Source organism: Topomyia yanbarensis, chromosome 2, assembly GCF_030247195.1.
Source record: "Topomyia yanbarensis strain Yona2022 chromosome 2, ASM3024719v1, whole genome shotgun sequence".
Classification (NCBI taxonomy): Eukaryota; Metazoa; Arthropoda; class Insecta; order Diptera; family Culicidae; genus Topomyia; species Topomyia yanbarensis.
The window spans coordinates 57,134,937-57,157,919 of NC_080671.1; the positions used below are offsets into that span (position 1 = coordinate 57,134,937).

Consider the following 22,983-nt stretch of genomic DNA (forward strand, 5'->3'; position numbering starts at 1 on the left):
ACATGAATACTGTTTGACCACAATAGGCCACTTTCTGCTTGTAATCGTCACTCATATTTTTCGACATATTGGGTTTCTACTGTGCAGACAAAGCGACACACGGATTAATTTTTTGCTGGTAGTAATGGAGCAGCTCCTAGCTTTTGTTGTAAGCAAAATGAGAAGGTAGAAGAACCACTTCGAAAGTCTCATTTAAAATTATTAAATCAAAAGGATTTTCAATTTACATAAGTTTATCTCGTATTGAGTCCAATAAAATCATTTCTAATCGTAGATTTTATGCAGGTTTAATTAATAAACAATGTGATACGTCTAACGCAGGTGCCTGTTTTGATACGCTGTGAGAATATGTAGCACCCGACAACAATATAGACACAGAACGCAATAATAAAACTCAAATTAAACAACTGTAAGTACAGTGGGCTACCTAGTACTGCTGCTATTGGATGGACTGAACTGATTTGATTTCTCTATTTTGCACATTATAATTAGGTTCTTATAGACATCACACGCATCTTTGGCGAGGCCCAAAATCACCGTTCTATATCAACACAATGCACTTTTAGAAGAAAAATTCCTTGAGCTTGCTATAAAAATACAAGAATTATCCATTTTAATCACCGGTTAATGAAGGTCGGTCTACCTTCTCATCTCGCCCATAGTACAAACTAAAAATCGTTCCGCTATAGATACACGGCAAAAAACGAGTGCAGACGAATTGTGTTGCTACTGATTTTTGGAAAATGTCCTGTAAGACCAGCTACTCGGGAAGTAACACAATTACTAAATATGCAGATTGTGCTCAATCCGGGAGAAGTTAAAGCCCTGCATATGCACCATATCAAACATTAGTCGTTTGTTTCGCGGAACAACGTGCAGCATACCAACGAAAGCTGCCACGTTAACATCATTCCCGTACATATAGGCAAGGGCTCTAGAGATATGTGCTTACACGAATTATCTACACACGCACCTGACGTCGTGATTAACAAATTTATGTCACGATACAGAGAAGTGGCTTCCATAAGAGCTGTAACTTCGCATTTCCCGGGTGTCCCTAACGTTGTTCTTGTGGTGAGAATGCTTCCGTATAAGCCAACTTTTTCATACGAAACCTTTTATGCGAATCAACCAAAAATGGGACGTTTCATCAGACAATACTGGTTAACCATGGTAGATTCCTATGCGCGAGTTCTACAAAAAGACACTGCACCATGGAAAACTTTGGGCAAAAGCAGCTAAGAAAAGCCCACCTACTATAACCGTAAACACCACACCGTTATCTTATGCCAAACCACAAACGGCTACAAAACAAATACCTACGGGTCCGATAGGAACAAATATTCACTCAACAACAATCACGCCCAGTGACTCCAAGCCAACAACCGGCACCACCAGCAAAGAAGCGAACGTAGAAGAGGACGGATGCGTTTGTCCGTTGGCTCGCATTTCTGTTTGACGCTCTATTGCTTTCTTCGAAAATACTTTGAATTGGCTTCGCAATATTTTGTAGTTTTCCGTCGATTCAAGCAATAAAACTCGTATTTTAAACTTGTACACAAAGTAGACAATTCCCTTAAGAGCGTTTGGTTTAACAAATGTCAACTATCAAATAAAGTTTTCATTTTTTTACGCTTTCATCATCTAACAATTTAATAAGGCGAATGATTACAAAGAAATTACTATTGCTATTTTTTTGCTCTTCGATGAATACCGGACGTGTTCGCCCATCTTCCGGGTAAAAACACGGGCCCCCAAATACGACCCGGGCCCCAGGGCAGTTAACCTGGCTGCCTCCCCCTCTCATCGGGCTTCGTCTGTAAGGAATCAATTGATTTGGTTTTGACAGACCAAAGTCACATTTGTAGCGAATTGATTACACATGCTGACTTTGATTTTGATCACCTTCTAGTATTTTTTTCGTTTTCTCAAGAAGTAGTTTCCGATCACATTAGCTCAGTGTGTAATTATCACAAAGAAAACCAACAACACAAACAAAACTTAATACTCGATTCGTCTTATTAGAATCCACTACTAACTTAGGACTAAGCTAGCGCCGGATTGACGCTAGCTCCAAGAACAATTTGTGTTACTGTGATTTTTTTTTGCGCCGGCCTGATGTAGAATCTCATGTAAATGAAAATTTTTTTCTTAAGACTTCGCAACTGTTCGAACTTTTTACGTGAAAATGACATTTCGTTTTGCGAATAACTTCAGCAACACAAATTTCGTTTCTTTTCGTTGCGTTAGGAGAAATCCCAAGTTCTTCGTTTTGTATGTACACACAATGCCTAGAATCATGTTTCGACTAGAGATGGGCCATTCGTTCGCGAACGGTTCAAGTGAACTGGTTCTTCGAAGAGAATGAGCGAACGGAAGTTCTTTTTAAAAGAACGGTAGTTCTCAATTCTCTTCAAAGCGAATGAACTGAACCTGACCTAAAGCCGTTTGGCGAATTTCTCGGACCGATTTTTAGGCGAACGAATGAAAATGAACCGACTTGCCGTCCCACAAACCGCTCTCTGTGCTCTCCCAGAATGGAACCGGCGAAGAACGATTCATCACATTCTCTATTTCTCTAGTTATACATCATGAAGAAATCGCTACCCTTGATGAACTTGTTAAGCATACAGGGGTATAATAGTTTGGGAAGCATCTGTTTGGTTCCTCTCCAAGAATCGAATGTTTTGAGAGACATTCGCTAGATGCAAGTAAATTATCAGCTGAACGGAAGAACGGTTCATCTGAACTAGTTCTTTTTACAGAACTGTTCAGTCGGGAATGGTTCTTCGAAGTGAACTGTTTCGCCCATCTCTAGTTTCGACCACGAAGCAGTAGTGGTGAAATGAAACCGTCGCACAGTGGCGGATTTTCAAACAAAAGTCGGACAAAACCTCAAATGTTACCTAATTTGGCTTAAAATCACAATTTAAGCTAATTTTGAGGTGTCGAGCTCATGTTTTATGTCAAAAGTCGTAAAATATTAAATGCATTTTTCCATACAGTGTCATTGCACCTTTCTTATAACTATAATCCCGTTTTCATGATAGATTTTCCGTTACTGTTCACCAATGTCTGCAATATCATAAACAATGAAGAACACTACTTTAATTCCATTGTATAACGTGTTGGTTTACTGTAGATTGTCTAACTATTTTATACAAAACGCCATGCGCCTCCATATCAGCAACAAAGCTTCAAAATCTCCTTAAACTTTTTTGCGCTTCTAGGCGCAGAACGATACTATGATATTCGAAAAGTGAAGGTTATTTTCCATAGAATGTATACTATGTGACCGTTCCGAAATTGTTCCGAAATTTGTACAGAATACATTAGTGAAAAAAGTATTTTTGATCTGACCACCTCAAACATATTTAAACGAAAAAGTCATAGTTCCAAGCAAATTTACCGAATGCATTTTATTCGCTAACCAAGTTCATTCGTTCCTCTACACAATGAAACTAGTTGTGCTAAAATCGGACCAAAATCAAAAGAGCAACATGCATTTGAAGTGAACAGAGCAATTGTGGTTTCGGAAATAAAAATCATTAAAAAGTCCGGACTTTGCCACGTTTAAACTCATGTTAAAAATCGTGTTCTTATCCAATGATCATAATATTTTGAATATACATAATTCAATACAAAATATCAATATTTCAAAAATAAATTTTTGAGGTTTTGACCAGCCTCCAGCCACCGTGGTGCGTCGTATGGTAGCTAGAAAGGGCACTCGTTTTAATGAATATGTATATAACAACCAGGACACAGAGAACAGACATCCATGATCGAACAAAAATATTTAAAAAACGTGTGTAAACATTTGAATTAATATACGAAAAACATTAGCGCCGCCACACCAACCTATCCCAACTATCCCTCAAATCCATTCCGGAACCGGTTCGAAATCCTGGATAGATTCAGCATGGAATCTAGCTCAAAGAAAACAACCGATTCCGTCTCTATCGGTTGACGCATTTGAGCTGGAATTCATGCTGGAAGTCCGAATCGGTTCCGGACTAGTTTGACTGGGTAGAGGAATAACCGCTGTCGATTCTGTCGCACTCAGCCACAAAAAAACATGACGACAGTAGCGCACCTGGTTTAGATATCCAAACTACCTTCGAAACCGTTAAAGATTTTACACAAGTTGAATGCTGAAGATGGACGTCTGTTCTCTGTGACCAGGAGTAACAGAACTACAGAATAGTAGTTCATAAGTGATTGTTTTGGAAAACAATCGAATAAATTGAACAATTGAAATTTTATCAAGATTAATTTATGCAATAAAATTTTCACATCAGTCAACCCTGGAATATCGGTGTGTTTTTGTAAAACAAAATCTGATGCGTCTCGGTAGGTAGCGCTCCAAACCCAAACTCTACGTCCTGGAATCCAGACGTAACAACGGCAAAAGACAAAGAAACATAATTTTCCTTTCATTGTGACAACCATGGCGGAAATGTGCAAGTCACACCGGAGCATTAGGGTTGTTTGCTCGTCCTCGCCACCCCAATAATGTCAGTCCATCAACTGTAGTGGTATTAGTTTGCTCGTGCGGTGTTATATACCTTTAGCTCGTGACTAGTGTCCTCTCATTCGCACCAGAACATGTCCTGCAATCGTATGAATTATAGACACACCCAATTATTTCCTCTCTTTCACATTGTCGGTGCCGGTTCGAGAAGGGATTCGACTCAATACATATGCAAGCCCCGGCAGCCGTTTAACTAATATCCCATCTCGCATTTGGCGCTGGCGTGGTTTTGTCTAAAATAAATGTTTTACTTAGCAAGGAACACAGTTTTCACAAGTTTTTGAAGCCAGCATCCCCGCCAGTCAGTGTAGAGATTTCACGTTCTACAACAGAGGGTCGATTACGGCAAGGAGGGGAACGATGGAAGGGAGATTTTCTTGTGTGCGCCTTTTGCTGTTATCCTGGGATTGGTACTTTGGTGTGGAGGTTACAATACAATCTCGCAGCCGATTTTGGCTCACTTGATGGGATTGGGTGAGGTTTGCTCGGGTGCCTGGGCTTGGTAGGCTGTTGAGACGAGGGTTGCGCGTTCAAGGCGGAAAGAGAAATTATTACAACATAGCAAACGGATGCTCAACCGTACTGGGGGTGAGAGCTACTGTACGGTGGCCCACTCGAGAGGGAAAATATTGGTGTCCTGTATCGACGTAGTTGCGAAGAGAGAAAACGAGAGTCTTCTGAGCGAATAGATAACATTTAGTTACGAGTTTTTGCATACACCAGACGCGCGCGCCATTATCATGCATACGTGAGCACAAAATTTTCACAATTTTCCACAAAGTTAAAATAACATTATCATTTTTCTCTCGAACGTTGACATGCGACGTGGTGGCTCCGGATGATGTGAATCTCAGAGAATGGGTGTTGGACACTTGGTGGAAGCAGTGTGTTTCAAGGAATCAGTACAACATCTGTCATCAACCGGAATGGTTTATTCTAGAGGATAATACCAAGTGGAAGTGTTAGTTGAATATTTTGAAGAATTGCTAGTGATTTTACTGGAGATCAATTGTTAAGTTGTTGTGTTGTTTCAAATACGATTGAGAGAAAAAAAAGTTACGAAAATTCGCAATAGAAACCTAAAGTGCGAATAACTGGCAACTTTGCCTCGGAGATGCATTCTTCTGCTTCGCCACTATCTTCGCCTTCACCATTGGATTTACGACCTGTACTTGGCGGAGCCGTCGTTCCTGCAATGCACCACCCCCATGAATCTATGCACCGGGTTCAAAGTCCCAGCAACGCTGCCAATGCTACCAATCAGCAACATAGTCATCATTCGCATCAACATCATAACCATCATCTTCAGAGTATCGCAAACGGAAACACTAGTACCAACAATACCACTACAATGAGCGGAAGCATTACTAGCAGCACTTCAAACGACAATAACAGCAATCATCAAGACGATGGTGATGGTGCCACGGGCAACAGTTCCAATGGCACAGGAAGTACTAAGTCTTCACGCGCCCAGGCATTGGTGAAGCCACCTTACTCGTATATCGCACTAATTACCATGGCAATCCTGCAGTCACCCCAGAAGAAGCTCACACTTAGCGGGATATGTGACTTTATAATGAACAGGTAATGACACCAGCTGGACTGGCTGTTAAATAAAATGAGGCCCAGATTCAGTTACAAAGTAATAGAACCAACTTCGCAGCTTATTCTTAGCGCAGAGTTAGTGCTACGATTCTACTGATTACTAAAAAATCCTGCCTGGCTGGGGTTTGAATATGCGGCGAATGGGTAATCTTAGCCTCTTAACCATCAGAATACACTCTCGACAATTTTGAGTATATTGAACAGGTTGACAATAAAACCACGCGTCGCCTATGATGTTGGAGAGGCGCGGGGGTCAATTAGAAGTATTTTATGAGTAGTAATGCACTTTGAATTTTTTGGAAGAAAGATTATTGGAGCAGTTGATTAAATTAAACTAAGGAGAACGATTTTACATTCGATATACTAGATGGAGCGATTAAGTTTTTTAAGATTAGGGGGGTTAATTAGAGCTATTTGATGAGTAGTAGAACAGTTGGGCAATTTTTAACGAGATTATTGAATTTAGCATTCGGAACTAGAAAAACAGGAATGGCAAATATGCTTCTGGAAGATATTCAGGAGGGGGGGAGGGGTGAATTTCTACATCTGGGTAGCAGAAACAGGGGAGAAAGAGATATCAGGGAGAAGCAAAATATTACAAATATAGCAAAATATTGCAAACAGGAGATCAACGACATCCATCACAGACTCGGACGGCCTTCATAAGGAGACATCATGTACTGAGGTGCCGGGTGATCTCCTCCAACCGGCAGGGGTTCCTCCAGAATATTTCGTGGTTTGGCTCGGATGTTGATTACCAACAAACTGAGTTTCGCGTGTGATATTTGTGCTGTAGGTACCATATTTGTTAACTCATTTGACAGAGATGTTTTGTACATCAATGAGGATGAGGACACTTCTGAGAATGATAGGAAAAATAAAAGGGGCGGTAAAATCTGTACAGTGATGTTTTTAGGAAGTTTATACGAGGAACATATAAGATACATCGCAGCTTGCCAGTATATCCCGAACCGGGACATCCTCGGATCCTGGCGCTGCCGGTACAATACCTGTCATATGCCCAGACAATATTTTCGATATCGTGATAGCCGTCGCCACAAGCGCAGAAACCACTATTCGCTAACCCAAAACGCGAAGATGCGCGTTTAATGTATAGTGATTGGACATGAGCCGAGGTATAACATGAAATCAATCGCGACCCACATCCATTCCTCTAAACCAAGGTTTCGTTGATACCTTCGGGGTGATAGAATGTAGCCACCGTCCCAACTGCCCATTGCTCCAAGATGTCTGCCAACTTTCTGGCGTCCTCTGACGAGAGATATTGAAAAATTCACTGAAGCAGAATGGGCTTTCGTAGATGTCATCTTTTAAAGTTCCCGCCATAGCGAAAGAGCCCGGTTGTTCATTATCTGGAGTGGGGCAATATGAGATGACACAAACCAAGATAATCTTGTACGAGTTTACAGATAAGGCACACACGAGGTTCGATGTTTTCCCCAGGAAATACAGCATGCGTTTTCTGGGTTTCGCCGAGCGAAAAGCCTCTGTTGCACTGAGGCTGTCCGAAACGATAAAGTAATGATCGGTGGGTAAATTATTATTAATCTTAAGAATATACTGAATGACAGCGAGTTCTGCGACAAATATTGAAGCATGATCGCTGAGTTTGATTGATACGGCGAAGTTTTGATTGAATATACCGAAGCCAATGGAGCTGCCGAAACTTGATCCGTCGGTGTAAAACATCTTATTACAGTTGACTTCTCGAAATTTATATTACAAAATATGTTTGGGATTACTTGTGCACGTATATAAATATCATAAATAAACATAAGTCGGGTATGGGAATCGAGCTCGACAAGTTTCTCTAAATGTTCAATTACTGACGGGTTCAACGCATCGCATCGAATGAGACATCGATTCTAACCGCATCGCTGGGTGAACCGGAATCCTTGTAATTTCGCACGTGTTCAAAATGGTAATATTGAATTTGTCGCAAATCTCATGAAGTGAGATAGATCGATAATCATTATGAAGATGTCGTCGTACCGTGGGAGTTCAAATCAACTAAATCAGCATCGGTGCGGGGCGGAGTTTCGCAATATCGCAAAGCCGTCGGTGGCCAACTAAGGCTATAGGGAGAATGTATGTGAAAGCAATGTTAAGTCCTTTACCTTTAATTCTAGTTTGGCAAGCGATACCTTCAATACCTGGAGTCGAGGGGACGTCAATTCGATTGAAAATACTCCTCCGTAAGAGTCTTCTCGATCAAAGTGATTAATATGAAAAGCGTCAAGGTTGAGGTCTATTTCTGAAGTAAGCCATGTATGGCATACCCAAGTAACAATTGAAGTTTTATAGCACCCTACAAGTGCAATCTAAGTTTTATCAGTGACTATAAAACTATCATAAAATCTCAATTGTTACTATGGTAATGCAAATGCATCGCATTTCAAATTATTTATTAAGATTTTAAAGAAATCGATTTTCGTGATAATTCCTCAATTCCAGTTTTATCAAGCCAGCACTGGTTTCTTTCTCTGATTGAACTCGTTCGCTAAGCTCGGGATCCTGAGACAAGAATTTCACCAGTACTTCCTCGAGCTGTTATTTTTGAAGGAGCTTGAAGAGACTCCTTATTTTTACAACGATGCTTAGGGTAGGCAGGCCCGACGAGAGGGGGGGTCAGGGGGGGCAACTACCCTGGGGCCCGGGTCTGTTTTGGGGGCCCGCATTTTTAACTGAATGGAATTTATTTTAATTTAATTGATGAAGTTTATTGTTTCTGTCGACACTGCAAATATATTACAATCAACTACTTCAACTTTAGCGGCATTAATTGGGTTCGCAATAATACATCATTTCTGTACCCAGACTCATCACACTCATCAACTAACACGTGTATCACTCAGCTACTCGACGGTTACAGCACCGCGGGGCTAGTTCAACTATGTGACGTCACTAATGACAACAACTGTATTTTGGATCTTTGCTTTGGAAGCCAGGAGCTCTCCGATCACTTTGCCGTTTGTCGTGCTCCAGCTCCTCTCGTTAAACTATGCCAACACCACCCTGCTCTTCATTGTTTTCTCCGAAAATGTGTACCTTGTACATTTGGAGATATCAGTGAGAAACTGACATATGCCTATCGCATGACAGATTTTCGAGGAATGCACCTTTTCTTGTCTCGTATCAATTGGAATGAAATCTTGCCACAATCTGATGCAAACGCAGCGGCTGAAATTGTTTCGAACGTACTGATTTATGCTATCGACCAGTTTACTCCTAAAAACTCAATCATGGCTGTGAATATCCTCCATGGTCGAATCGTACACTAAAAAAGTTTAAATCGGCCAAAAGGTCAGCTCTAAAAAAGTTTTCGAAATACCGAACCGATATGCTAAAGAATCATTATATCTTCTTAAATTATTGTTACAAGAGACTTAATAAGTCTCTCTCTTGAATTCCTACCTTCATCGTATTCAGAGCCACCTTCGTAACAATCCAAAAAAGTTTTGGAATTACGTTAATGAACAGAGGCGTGAATCAGGTTTACCCACTTCTATGTCGCTGGGTGATTTAGAAGCGACTTCATTGCCGGACATCTGTGAGTTATTTCGCCAACAATTCAGCAGTGTTTTTACCAATGATACTCTTAATAATCAACAAGTCTCCGCAGCAGCCGACAACATTCCCCGTAGGACTAGTATTGGACCTCATTTCACGATATCTTCCGATATTGTACAAAAAGCTTGCACAAAACTCAAGTGTTCTAACACTCCTGGACCTGACGGAATCCCATCATCTATCATTAAAAAATGCTCGTCGTCGCTTTGCCTACCTCTGTCCGTCGTTTTCAATATATCGTTAAGTTCCGGAGTGTTTCCTACCATCTGGAAATCATCTTACGTTTTTCCGGTTTATAAAAAGCGAAGTTCCCAATTACCGAGGAATCGCATCTTTATGTGCACTATCGAAATTATTGGAGCTCATCGTTCTCGAGTTTTTGACACATTGTTGTTCTAGATACATCTCAGAAACTCAATACGGTTTCATTCCCAGGCGATCTACTTGCACTAATTTAGTAGCCTACACCTCATTTATCGCTCGCTCGCTACAGGATCGATTGCAGGCTGATGCAATATACACCGATCTGTCGGCCGCCTTCAATAAAATCAACCAATGGCTTCGATCTTACTTGTCAGGCCGTAAAATGTCTGTTAAAATCGGGAATCATTTATCCTCATCGTTCGACGTAACGTCCGGCGTACCTCAAGGCAGCCATATCGGTCCTTATATTTTCCTTCTATACATAAACGATCTGGATTCATTGATTAAGTGCTTCAAGGTGTCTTATGCCGATGATTATAAGTTATTCTATATAGTTAAAAGTTACTCTGATGCTTTGTTTTTGCAATCTCAGTTAGACATTTTCGCTAATTGGTGCATGACTAACAGGATGGTTTTGAATGCCTCGAAGTGTTCTGTGATTACGTTTGCACGAAAACGCTCCATCGTAACATTCGACTACACTATCTTGCAAAACAAATTAAAAAGAGAAACTACAGTGAAAGATTTAGTGGTTCTTGTGGATTCAAAGCTTACATTTAAGGATCACATTGCTTTTATCTCGTCTAAGGCTTCGCGTAATCTAGGAGTTATTTTTAGGGTTACTAAGCATTTCACTAACGTACAGTGCTTAAAAACGTTGTACTGCTCGCTCGTTCGTTCCACACTGGAATACGCCGCATCAACGCATCGAGAGTATTGAGCGTAAATTTGTGCGTTTTGCGCTGCGCCACCTGCATGGAGCGATCCCTACAATCTGCCCAGATACGAAGATCGTTGCAACCTCATTAGTCTTGAAACACTGTCTTTGCGCCGCAATGTGACCAAAGCGTCTTTTGTCTCTGATCTGTTATTGTCTCGCATTGACTGCCCTGATTTACTCCGTCTTCTCAACATTGATATTCGCCTCCGAAACCTTCGTTCCTACTCTTTTGTCCGTCTTCCAGTGTCTCGTACTAATTATGGCAAAAATGAACCCGTCAGTAGCATGTTCAATCAATGTTACAATGTCTTTGACTTCAATTTGTCTCGCACTTCTTTAAAAAAATTGTTTTCGCGCACCCTTTCCCAAACCTAATAGTGTTAGCCAATTTTTTATGTTAATGTTAATACTTTACCTATGTAAGATAGAGTTTAAGAAGTGTTTATTTTAAGCAGTATTTAGTGTTAGTCATTGTATCATTTGGTTTGTTTGTTAAATGTTGATACCTAAAAGATAGAGGTTTTGTGCCTACGGGAGAAGGAGCTTTTGAAAATCCACTCCCGCGGGTTTTTCCCTCTCAATAATAATAACTACGTTCCAATCGTTCCAATGGTTTTCTGAAGTACGTGAACGTAACCCAATTAGATTCATTTAACAGTGCAATAGAACCATTCTGGTTTCATTTATCGCAAGTGTTTGTCAAAGTGTACAGTATGAAGTTGTTTACAATTTATCATATTCTTAGCTAATGTTACTAATAAAAGTTGGATATTTTCGGAATGGGGTTGACGAGTAGATGACGAAAATCAATGAATGAAGCCACTTTGAAATCCAAGATGGCGAATTCCAGTTAAGACATCTCTATAACCTAAAATATTGACATTTTCGAAAAAAATAATCATAGAATAGATATAGGTATATTGATTTGTGATGCGGATGATATGATTATAGAAAACTTCTCTGAACCAGAAGACGCTATATTGGCCTTCAAAAGGGCATCGCTCATCTACTCGGCAAACCCGCTTAAAAATACCCTCATATTTTATACAGATATTGTTTGAAATAACTCCAAGGTACCATTTCTATCATCTACTCATTAAGCCCGTTTCAAAAATTCCCAAATTGTTAGGGTTATCGAGATTATTGTTCAATCGGAAGTCTCCATCCTGGATTTCAAAAAGGTGCCAAATATCCATTTTCATCATGTACTTGTCAAGCCCGTTCCGGAAATACCCATATTGTTAGGGTTATCGATAATGTTGCTCAACCAACGAATTTTGATAAGAATGTGAAGCGAATTTTTTACGATCTAAATCCCAAAAAACGAACTAATTCAATTTACGAACCCTTGGCTTGGTCCGTAAATAAAGGTTCCAGTGTACACATTTGATGCAGAAAAATGTGGGAAATGAACTAGATACTTATTCTACCTATTAGTATTCACCAAAAGTTGAAACTCTTTCTCTCACAACTCTCTGTCTCAGTCTTTCTAACAGCAGACTTCGCTGTTGGATCCCATTCATCGCATTCGGAATGTTTTCTCTCTGAATGTTAGCGCAAATGTAACAACTGATTCCAAAACCGATTTTACCATGTTCAGAAACCAATAAAGAAAATTCGTTCAGGTCATAGTGACAACTGCAATAGCTGCATCCAGTGCCTCAAAATCATCGACATGTACCAACAATAAGAAACAAGGCAGCATCAGTGGTGCGAAATTTTACATTCAGTTGCCTATTTATGATTAATTTGCTGAATTCAATATTCAGTTTCAATGCTTCCCTCATTCATTCACTTCCAAACTGACTGAAATTTTATGCAGAATCGAATGGTTGAGTGCAGAGGAAATATAAATTCATTCACAAACCAAAGCATTCATTTGTTATTATGTGGACAGTTTGAAGGCAGAAGTTCTTTTACATTTTCGAGCATAACTGAACTGCATAATCTATATCTGGTGCACTTTTGCTTGATGATCTCAGAGCGGATGGACGAGGAAAACAAACAAACCTTCGATTCATCGCGGCGGGCATAAATAGAATTTTATTTCTCTTTCAAGCTCACGAAGGGATGTCAATTTTTCTAAGCTCGGATTCTGAGCAGCATTAACGATGGTAGCATTAACGTGCGTCAAGGGAGCATGAACGATGGCGATATGGACTGTATGGCAATGTCGCAAAAAAGGTTTCCAATTGCAATGGCAAATCGGACGCAAGTCATTCTAATGGCCAGCCACAAACAAATATTCCTTTATTATTTTTATTTTTTTCATCTATTACTTATTTAAAATACTGACGATTCTGGTAAGCTAACGCATTGAATCGTATCAAATAAACAATTTTCATAAAAAATTTAATTTAAATTTAATTGAAACGGTTGCATTTGTATAGTTCCTCTAATCGATGTTGAAATAAGAAGTCATATATGGTACGGCCCGTCAGTACTTCGAACCCTGGGGCCCGGCGCGGCTCTCGACGGCCCTGAGGGTAGGAAATGATCCTCCTTTTTGTATTGCTCGTAGGCGCAGCAGAAAATGTTCCCTCCTGGGGCTCATAGAAGTCGCTTTCGTCTGGAGACAAGCAGCATTTCTGCGCAACATCACTTAGAGCGTCTCTGAAGGGAACGACCAATTTTCCTCTCAAGCTGCACAGTGGCTGGTGGCCGGACAAAACCTCACAATGTTCCTAGTTTCATTTTGTAGGGAAACGAAATAACTTGGTTTGTGATTATAACATATTCGCTGAATTTGCTTGGAACTATGATTTTTTCGTTTAATAATGTTTTAGGTGGTCTGTACAATCAGATTTCGTAGGGAATTACCTCTACATTTCGAATATCATGGTCTCGTTCTGCACATCAGTGTGCAAACGTGTTTAAGGAGAGCTTAAATTTTAGTTACTGGTATGGAGGCGTATGGTGTTTTGTGCCAGTTAATAAGAGAATCCACAGTAAACCAACACGTTAGACAATGGATTTATAGTAGTGTTCTTCATTTTTTATGATATTGTTGATATTGGTGAACAGAAACGGATAATCTACCATAAAAATAGGATCATAGTCATAAGAAAAGTTCATTGACACTGTATGGAAAAATTAATCTAGTATTTTATGACATTTGACATCCAAAATGAGCTCAGTCCTTCTTAACACGTCATTTACAGTCAAATTAGGCAACATTTTAGGTTTTGTCCGACTTTTGTTCGAAGATGCGCTGTTTGTACGCGAGATATGTCGGCAGATCATTTCCTAAACAGTAGGGATATTTTGCTATATCCTTTCCCGATGAATCATCCACATAATTCCAACCTCCTTTCTCATGACGAATCTTATTGTTGAAATGGGTGGCTATTTCGATTAGAATGCAATAACACAAATATACAATAGTACCATTTTCGTATTAAGCTGTTTTATAATTTCAGTCTTGATAGTAGTTAAAATAACAGAAATTATAACAAGTAACAACGCGAGATATAGCTTTGAAATCTTCCGGTTATGTGTTTCTGATCGAGGTGTGTCCAAATTGTTTGCAATTAGTACAGTTCGTGATCCGTGGCACAAAAAGGCGAACAGATAGGCGAACCTTTTGAAAGAGGATGTAGTTAGGTGGAGCAGACCCAGCGAGGGTCAACCCATAAGAGTCTCAGTTGACATAGGTCCTCTTCCCGTCAGCTGCGACTAATGCTGAATGCAATCGATTGCAGTTCAGTATCTTCACTGGCTGTAGTATGGGATCTTCAAAATAACCAACCCCGTATATCAGCAAATCCGCACAAGTTAAACTCAAATCGGACACGACCCCACTTATTTCAACCTGCTTAGCTGGTACATGTACTCTGTACTCCTTCGTAAAATGCCGTAACAAGCAATATCTTTTGCCTGCTTGAAACTGTATACGAACACCCGAAGCTTATCAAAGCGAAGTTTCAATATTTCTGTCTCCCTCGAATACAGCGAACTCGAAAAAGCTCAAATAGATCACGAAGGGCTCAGTTGAGAATATCCAACGAAGTCATTTTGAATGGGTCTATTGCCCAGTGCAGATGGGTAGGAACGACAAAAATGGGTAATAAAATATAATAGCGATACTTAACTTATATAGCGGAATCTAGGCGGCTCACAAGTAAATAAATACTACTACTCTACTGCCGAATAATGCTTGTTTACGCACGCAGACAAAAGAAGAACAAAAACGCCAATACCTCGGAGAGACGGAAAACGCACAAGATAACCTTGAAAGCAGATTAGCAAGCAGGCCGCCAAAAGAGAGTGGCCGCGAGAAGCTAAGCTGGGGTTGGTACAGATATTAGGATGCTGTTTGCAGTAAATCAACTTGAGCCTGTCAGAATATAAGCTGGCAATCGGAGCAGATCCACTCGGCTTTTACTCTGACAACATCCCTTTGATTTGCTACAAGCAGGTTTCTCGCATGTCGCACTGCAATGTCAGTACCAGCCCCAGCTCACCCACACTCTGTAGATGGCCTTAGGATGCTTACAGGGTGACAGCGAAAAGCTAAGCAGGCGCTAGCACTGACATTAGAATGCGAGATGCGAGAAACATGCTTGCTGCAAACCAAAGGGATGATGTCATAATGAAAGCCTATTATGACGGCAGAGCCAATTGTGACCCAATTTCGCACCTCTTAGTATCGAACCAAGCATATGGAATAATAACAATATATATTTGGCAAAAACAAATGTGCAAAAATAAGCTCAAGTTATATTTTTTGCTTGTTGTGCACATATTTATTAAGAACAATCCTTTAAATCTAACTTTTAATTAAAATAAAACAGCCTTCTTGAAATATCTGCCAATTAGCCTCATTCACATAACGTATGCAGAATGAAATTTGGACAACGCTTCCAGCATTAAAACAAAAAGGCAACCCTGCGCAAGGCACCACACTAAACGTCATAATCTAGGCACACTTATTTTAAACATCCAGTGTTAATTTCGTCCCGCTAGGAGGTACCATGTGATCAAAATGGCAGCGAACGCCCAATCTAGCATATGCCTACAAAAAGTTTTGGCGCATTGGAGGATTATGGCATACCTTTTGTACAAAAGGCTGCACCCTCCAAATGTACCACAACTGCGTCCAAATGAGGATTTCTGGGATAATTTGAGGCATAGAGTATATGCCAATAATTCTCGACCAACCATCGTGATAATCAAAATTAAGAATATGCCAACATTAGTTTTTTCGACTCCTTTGCAAAAAGTTCCTGCAAACTGTCATAAAACTTTTCGAATGGACTCAAATTTTTTCTACATTATGTTAATGAGCTGAAACATAAACTTGAAAATATATCGCAATGCAATTTCAGGTATAAATGATCCATTATTTCAAGTTATTCAACTGATTGCTGATTGCAAAGATTTTATTTTCATCTGGGTATAAAATTCTGCCCGAGACAATGTATTGTTTGATGTGAAACTAGTCATTACCAGCTGTTAGCATTCGTATGATTATTTCCTGCAAATATAATACTGGACGGTCTTGTTGTAACAGCAGATGAGGTTCTTTCATGTGCGTAATGTTTAAATTTATTTTGATGGATGGATGCTGTAAAAGTACTAACTACTAAAAACTTGTCGACTTCGCGCGGTAATATCTCCTAAATAAACGAACATATTTCAACGAAAAAAAGATGCGGGGGTAAGGTCTGTGACATAACCGGAGTGTCGTGACTACAGGTCGGACATTTTAGCAGCTTTTAGTACTGATAAGTGTTATTTAGCTTGGTTAAGAAAAACGTCAATGTAGAAAGTAGAAGATATATTTCGGACTTTTCATATCTTAGACTTCATTTTATTGATCCCGTGGTTTAATTTGATATCGGCAATAGACAAAAATGGTAAAATTATAACCGGTTGACGACCTATTTCTACACCAGTCATGTCATGCTGACAGAAGTCAGTAGCATCCAACAATCTTTGAATTCAGTACAAGCATCAAAGGATCTTTTCCGAACCACCATAATTATCATAAAGAATAATTTGAAAATTCCTCATTCAAACATGTCATTTCAAATCTAATAGTTCCGTTGAATATCGTTAGATTTGATGCAACATGTCCGAAGTATCACAGATCTTTGAAGTTGTTTGCTTAAAATGTATTTGTCACGTAACGAAAAATGGAAATTTCAGTTAAAATTTCTCATTAGAATACAAATAATTGGTTCTGAAAAGAACCATTGCTCCGCTACTGCTGATGCTGGTAGAACAATGACTGTCAAACGAATGATGAAAAAAGCCGACCGACCGATCTTTTTGTGTAGTCGCACGAATACGCAATACTCGTTTTCGTGCCATGCCTTTCCATTCCGTTCGGTTTCTCATACTGGCATAACCAATACGAATATGTCGTCTTTCCCCCACCATTCGGTATTGTACAGTCCAGTGGCGTAGCCAGGGGGGGGGGGGGGGGGTGGGGGTTAAAACCCCCCCAAACCAAAATTAATTGGATTGAAAAAAAAATTTATGCTGACGAATTTAATTTAATATTCCACAAAATATTTTTGGAAAAATATTCTCTGATCACTACATTGAGAACTGTGTTTAAAGCGTCATGAGAACTTTTGGAAAATTATGGGAAGGGGATCTTGTTACTTATCTCTTAGCCAAAATCCCATAGTTGTCAAATTACTTCAATGTAAAATAAAATAACTGTCTGAATTATTATGAGCTCATTTTTGGAAAGATGCTTCAAAATATGGATTAGAGATAATTTTTCGAATGGGAATCTAAATTTTAATAGGTTGATTGCATATAAAACATAAGCTTGTTTACCGAAAACTTACATACATTTCAACATTTGCTGAAAATGTATCTTTTTAGATTGTGTAGAGTTTAGACAACAATTCAATATGGTTAACAACAAGAATAACATTTCAGAAACTAGTTGAAAGCTGATGTAATTTTGTCTCTAGCAGGTCAGGATCGGTTTTATGAGCATTGGATTTTTGTTGTATTATCAACTATATGAACTATGCCTCTTAGCAGGATGCAATGAATGGCGTACTAAAATTTTGTGTGCTACGTACTAGTACTGCAAGTTGTGAGGTTGACTAATGAAGAAAAGTAAAATTAATGCTCGATAAATTTTTAACGGTCACGATCACATTCATTCGAAACTGCCAAATTTCGATGTTAAGTAACATTGAAGAATTTCAAAACGTAAAACTGTTCATCTGCTGATAGAATAGTTTTGACGGTTAATCCTCCTAGAAGTAATTATAGACAAGAATTACTCTTCAACCAAATTTGGGTCGAGACTTGATGTCTCCAGCAAAGTTTTCGAAAATGCTATTTCAAACAACTTTGTCAAAGACATAAATATCCCACCTATTCAGAGTATCGAAAAATAGTAGTAGAAAACCTTTACAACAAGCTATTCTGAAATTACTGTATTTGATAAATCTCTTCTGCGGTAATTAAATAATAAATTCACATTGCGTTCAAAGTGCCTTTGAAGCTTACAAAAAATAAGGGAACTGGATATAAACAAATAATTCCCAGATATTAAAAGGACTCACATGTACTACGAATAACTAGTTGTTAATGAAACGAGCTAACAAAACCTTTTCAACCTTCCAATAACAAAATTCACTGTATGGAGGTATTCAATAAAGTATTGATTTGGTATTTGTAAAAATCACTGGAATACATAAATAATACTAAAATAAAGTATTATACCTCATTGAGGTATTAAGCAGGTATTAAAGAATGTTTCTTCAATACCTGCTTGATACCTCAATTAGGTATTAATAATCAATTAATACTAGGTTATGGTATAATACCAGTAAATAGTATGCTCGGCTTATTGGCCAGCTATTTTCTCCTGGTCGGGGCACTATAGGGGAGAGTGGGTACACTTGATCACACTTTTGTTTTTTTGCTCATAACTTTTCAATGAAATAAAAATTTCAGTAGCAAAATTCGCCATCTTGTAGTCAATTCGAATTGTAAGAGTTATGAAAAATGTAAATTCGAATACTATGTCAGTAATAAGAACAGTTTTGAAAATCATGCCAAAGCAAGGTTTTTGTAAAAACGTGTGGTAATAGTAAGAAACAAAGCACTCTGACCTATAGATACGAAAGTTCAGCTAACCACCTATCCTGACAAATTAATTAATAAGACTACCTTTTTAGATGCACGGTTAAAATTTTTCAACCACAGTAGAAAGTCGATATAAGTATTTGCGGTAAATCAATGTTGTTTAACTGGCTTTTTCAACCTTCAATAACTTATACCATTATTTGTTCACGAAACAAACATTTTAGATCAATTAATAGTGCCAGGTACGTCGTGAAAATGATGTTTTTCTATTTCTAAAGATTTCCAAAGTGTTTGAGAGAAATAATAATATGGATCAAGAATACCCAGGGTTACAGGGATCAAAGATACCAGTTGTATGAGGTGAACAAAATTATATTTTTTTGCATGTGTAGTGAAACTTTTTATTCGAAAAACGTGTTTTTTAGGCATAAGCCGTTAGAAAGTAATCGTACTTGAAAATATTCATAAATAATTAGTTCGACTATCTCATACGACCGTTCAAAAAATTTGTGAAAAGATCTTCGAGGTGGATTTGAACACATATTTTCTAAAATATTATACAACTTTTTCAAACCAAACATAATACATTAGATTTGTTTTTTAAACATCAGAAATGACCAAATGCTTCATTTTCTTTTTATATTGTGATAACTTTATGCGTACAGATTAGGAGATATGGCCAGAGAATCAATTATCCCCAAGGATCAAGTGTCCTCACTCTCCCCTACTGACAGCTCTGGCCGAGATGAACTGGAAAGTTTCACTTTTTTCGAACCTTTTTCGGAAGATTTTTCAAAACACTATTTTTCATTGTTCAAAAATGTAATACAAAATGGCGAAGAAATAGATTACAGTAATGTTTCGATAATATAATATCATGCATACATATATGGATATATGCGTGATATAATCGAAGCATTAATGTATTTCCATTCAGTATAACAAGAGATATAAACGTCCCAAAGCTTACACAACTTTTCTTTCGAAATCCCCTAGATTTTATTCACGATAAAAGAAACTATATACTTATAAAAAAACTCTTCGAAATACAAAAAGGTTGTGCCTTTAACATGTGCACTTGTTTTAAGCCACACGCAAGAATTCAACAGGATTATGACCGTTTTTATGATAATCCCCCCTTAAGGGTCATCTCGATGTATGCTCAAATGATCTCAATTTCAAGCGAAACTTTCGTGGAACAAGTGGAATTTATTGAATATGGACTTAAGAACAATTAATTGGAACGAATGTAGTGTATGTGCCAAAAAGGAAAGTCTAAACACTAACTATTTTTGCAAGGATTGTTTAATTTGCCCAACTACTCGCCACTCTATGGATTGTGCTAGAAAAGAAGTAATATATAATATTTTCAAATCGTGAATGTAGTATATTTCGTAGGAATAGCGTGCCTTATCTTTTCCAGCGGGCTAGAGCGCTTTTCAAACATATACAATCGGTGATGCGATGATACCATGCGGAACTGGGGTCATTATCCAATTATATTTATATCATGCAATATATTTTCAATTATTCATAGGCATCAAATGTCCAGTAATCATAAAATTAAAACAATTTCAATTTTCCCGTATTTTCCAGATTTCCCTACTACAAGGAAAAATTCCCCGCCTGGCAGAACTCCATCCGGCACAACCTGAGCCTGAACGATTGCTTCATCAAAATACCTCGCGAGCCGGGTAATCCAGGAAAGGGCAACTTTTGGACGCTGGACCCACTGGCAGAGGACATGTTCGATAACGGAAGTTTTCTCCGCCGGCGGAAACGCTACAAACGCACAACAATACCACCGGGGATGAACTTCCCGGCGGTATTCAATCCTTTCGCCCCGTTTTGGATAAGAAAACCGGTTCCGGTGATACCGATGCAGTTCCCACCTCATGCAAACATGGCCGGGTTCGGTGATGGGCTGCCAGTTCCGACGCGAGCTGACTTCATGTTGGATAGCAAGTTGAATTTGTTCGGTGGTAAAATGGATGATTTGAACGCGGCCGTAATGGAAAACAGTGAGTTCCTGCAGCGAAATGTGGACAGTTTGAAGATTTCCAGTGCGATGAACAAGTTTTTCCACGGATACAATAGTGACGGCGGTGGACCCAGTGGATCATACGAAGACAGTGTGAACAGCTTACAGTGCAATAACAATAACAACAGTAGTTCAATTATTAGAGATAGTATGAGTGGTTATTTCACTAAAACCAACAGCAACGTTCCTATGAACATCCCTAATGACCGGTATCCGGTGAGTGTTAACCGAAACAGGGGCTCTCCGTCGGTCATCGGCACTGGGGACAATACCAGTGCTTATGATCTGGAACTATCAAATGATGATAAAATTGATGTGGAAAGTGATGATGATTACAAATCATTGGGGAAAGACTATGATTCCATGCAGAAAAGAACCGAATCATATACAATTCGTAATGGTCACTATTCTCCGACGGAACGAGAGACTGCTAAAGAATATGTACCTAATGATTCTACGAAACCTCCGAATGAGGTCGATGACGATTGCTGTGAGGACGATGATAATTCCGATAAAGCTAGTAGTGGATCCCCAGATCATCAACGAGAGTCACATAAAAACTATTACATGAGTAGTTTTGAGGATACTGGCCATTTCCTGCCAGATGCCATTACTGGAAGGTATGAAAATTTGAAAAGAGCTGCGGAAAATGAAGAATTAAACGTAGTCGACACGTACGCAGAAACTAAACTAGTTGGATTCGACTTCGTGAGTCGAAAGCGCAAATACGGAAACACCAAGGGGTTTAGCATAGAAAATTTGATTGGTTGTAATGTTGACGACAGATGAACCGGCGAGAGAATGCTCTCAGACAGTACCTAATATGTATGCTGGATGATTGTAGAAGGCAACTTTTTAAAGTATTTCAAAATCTGTAGGGTGACGTTCTGTAAATAGTGAAACCAAAATGTAACGATTATTTGTGATGGTATATTAAATATATGATTTTAGCATTTTACCAAAATAGCTTTTATTAAAAAGAGAAAAATGACATGTCACTAGAATTTAGTTGCGTGCTATTTCAAAATATTTTTTATTCTTGTTTATTTTCCGTCGGCCTCTGTCCACACTGAGTGACTATCAACGACGCCAGTGAGATCACTTCACCATCTGGACCCTAGCTATCGGCCCACCAATACATGAACTGGAGCCAAAGGCTTTACTTCCTTTCCTAACCTACCGACGAAACATGCCATCACATACTTTTTGTCTCAGAAAATTTCAACGACAACGGATGGGATAAACTGTTGCTGTTCGAAATGTAAAAGAAACGCTTAGGGTAAGAGGGTATAATACGCCCCACCGGGGTTAAATGCCCCTCTTCGATTCCCAGGATTCCTGAATTATCTAAAAAGTAAAAAAGACTGATAACAGTATCGTTTCATGAAATCAACGTACTAAGTTAGTTTGGTATTTTTAATATGTTGCAAAACAACAATATACACAAAAGCTTCAAAAGAGCTACCTTTATGTAAGCTTCCACTTTTTCCAATAGCATTACAACCAATTAGAAATAGTCGGATTCGATAGAACTATTTCAAGTAGCTTACTAGAATATTATAGTTACTATCTTAGTTTATAGCTTGGCTTAAAACTTTATGTGTGTGTAGAACTATTCATGTATTCACAACAGCTCATCACCGGCCAAAACGCCCCACCCATTGTTGTGGGGCATACTCACCGATTGCTGTGGGGCATACCGTCCTCTTGTTGTGGGGCATATTACACTTTCACCGGGGGCATTTTGCCCTGGGTGAAAGAAAAAACTAGAATTTAGGCATCTTTGAAAAATGTTTAATTGTACTTGTATCAGGATGTTTTAATAAAAAATGAAACGGGTGCTAATTTCTAACTAATATAACAATAAATTAAAATAGTTAGTGAGAGGATCATAGCGTCGAATGGTGAAATATAGCTATTTTTGCTTATGGGGGGCGTATTAGACCTGTTTACCCTACAAAGAGGACATGGCAATGTATCAAGCTGACTATTTTCTCACGATAA

The 22,983-nt window shown here is 38.8% G+C and overlaps 1 protein-coding gene across 1 annotated transcript; it reads left to right on the forward strand.

The window, feature by feature from the left end:
* Positions 1–4,879: 4,879 nt before the first annotated feature.
* On the forward strand, positions 4,880–21,946 carry LOC131685657 (uncharacterized). Its single transcript, XM_058969525.1, has 2 exons — positions 4,880–6,118; positions 20,535–21,946. The coding sequence occupies exons 1-2, from the start codon at positions 5,649–5,651 to the stop codon at positions 21,766–21,768; spliced, it is 1,704 nt and encodes a 567-aa protein (XP_058825508.1). The 5' UTR covers positions 4,880–5,648; the 3' UTR covers positions 21,769–21,946.
* The last annotated feature ends 1,037 nt before the right edge of the window (positions 21,947–22,983 follow it).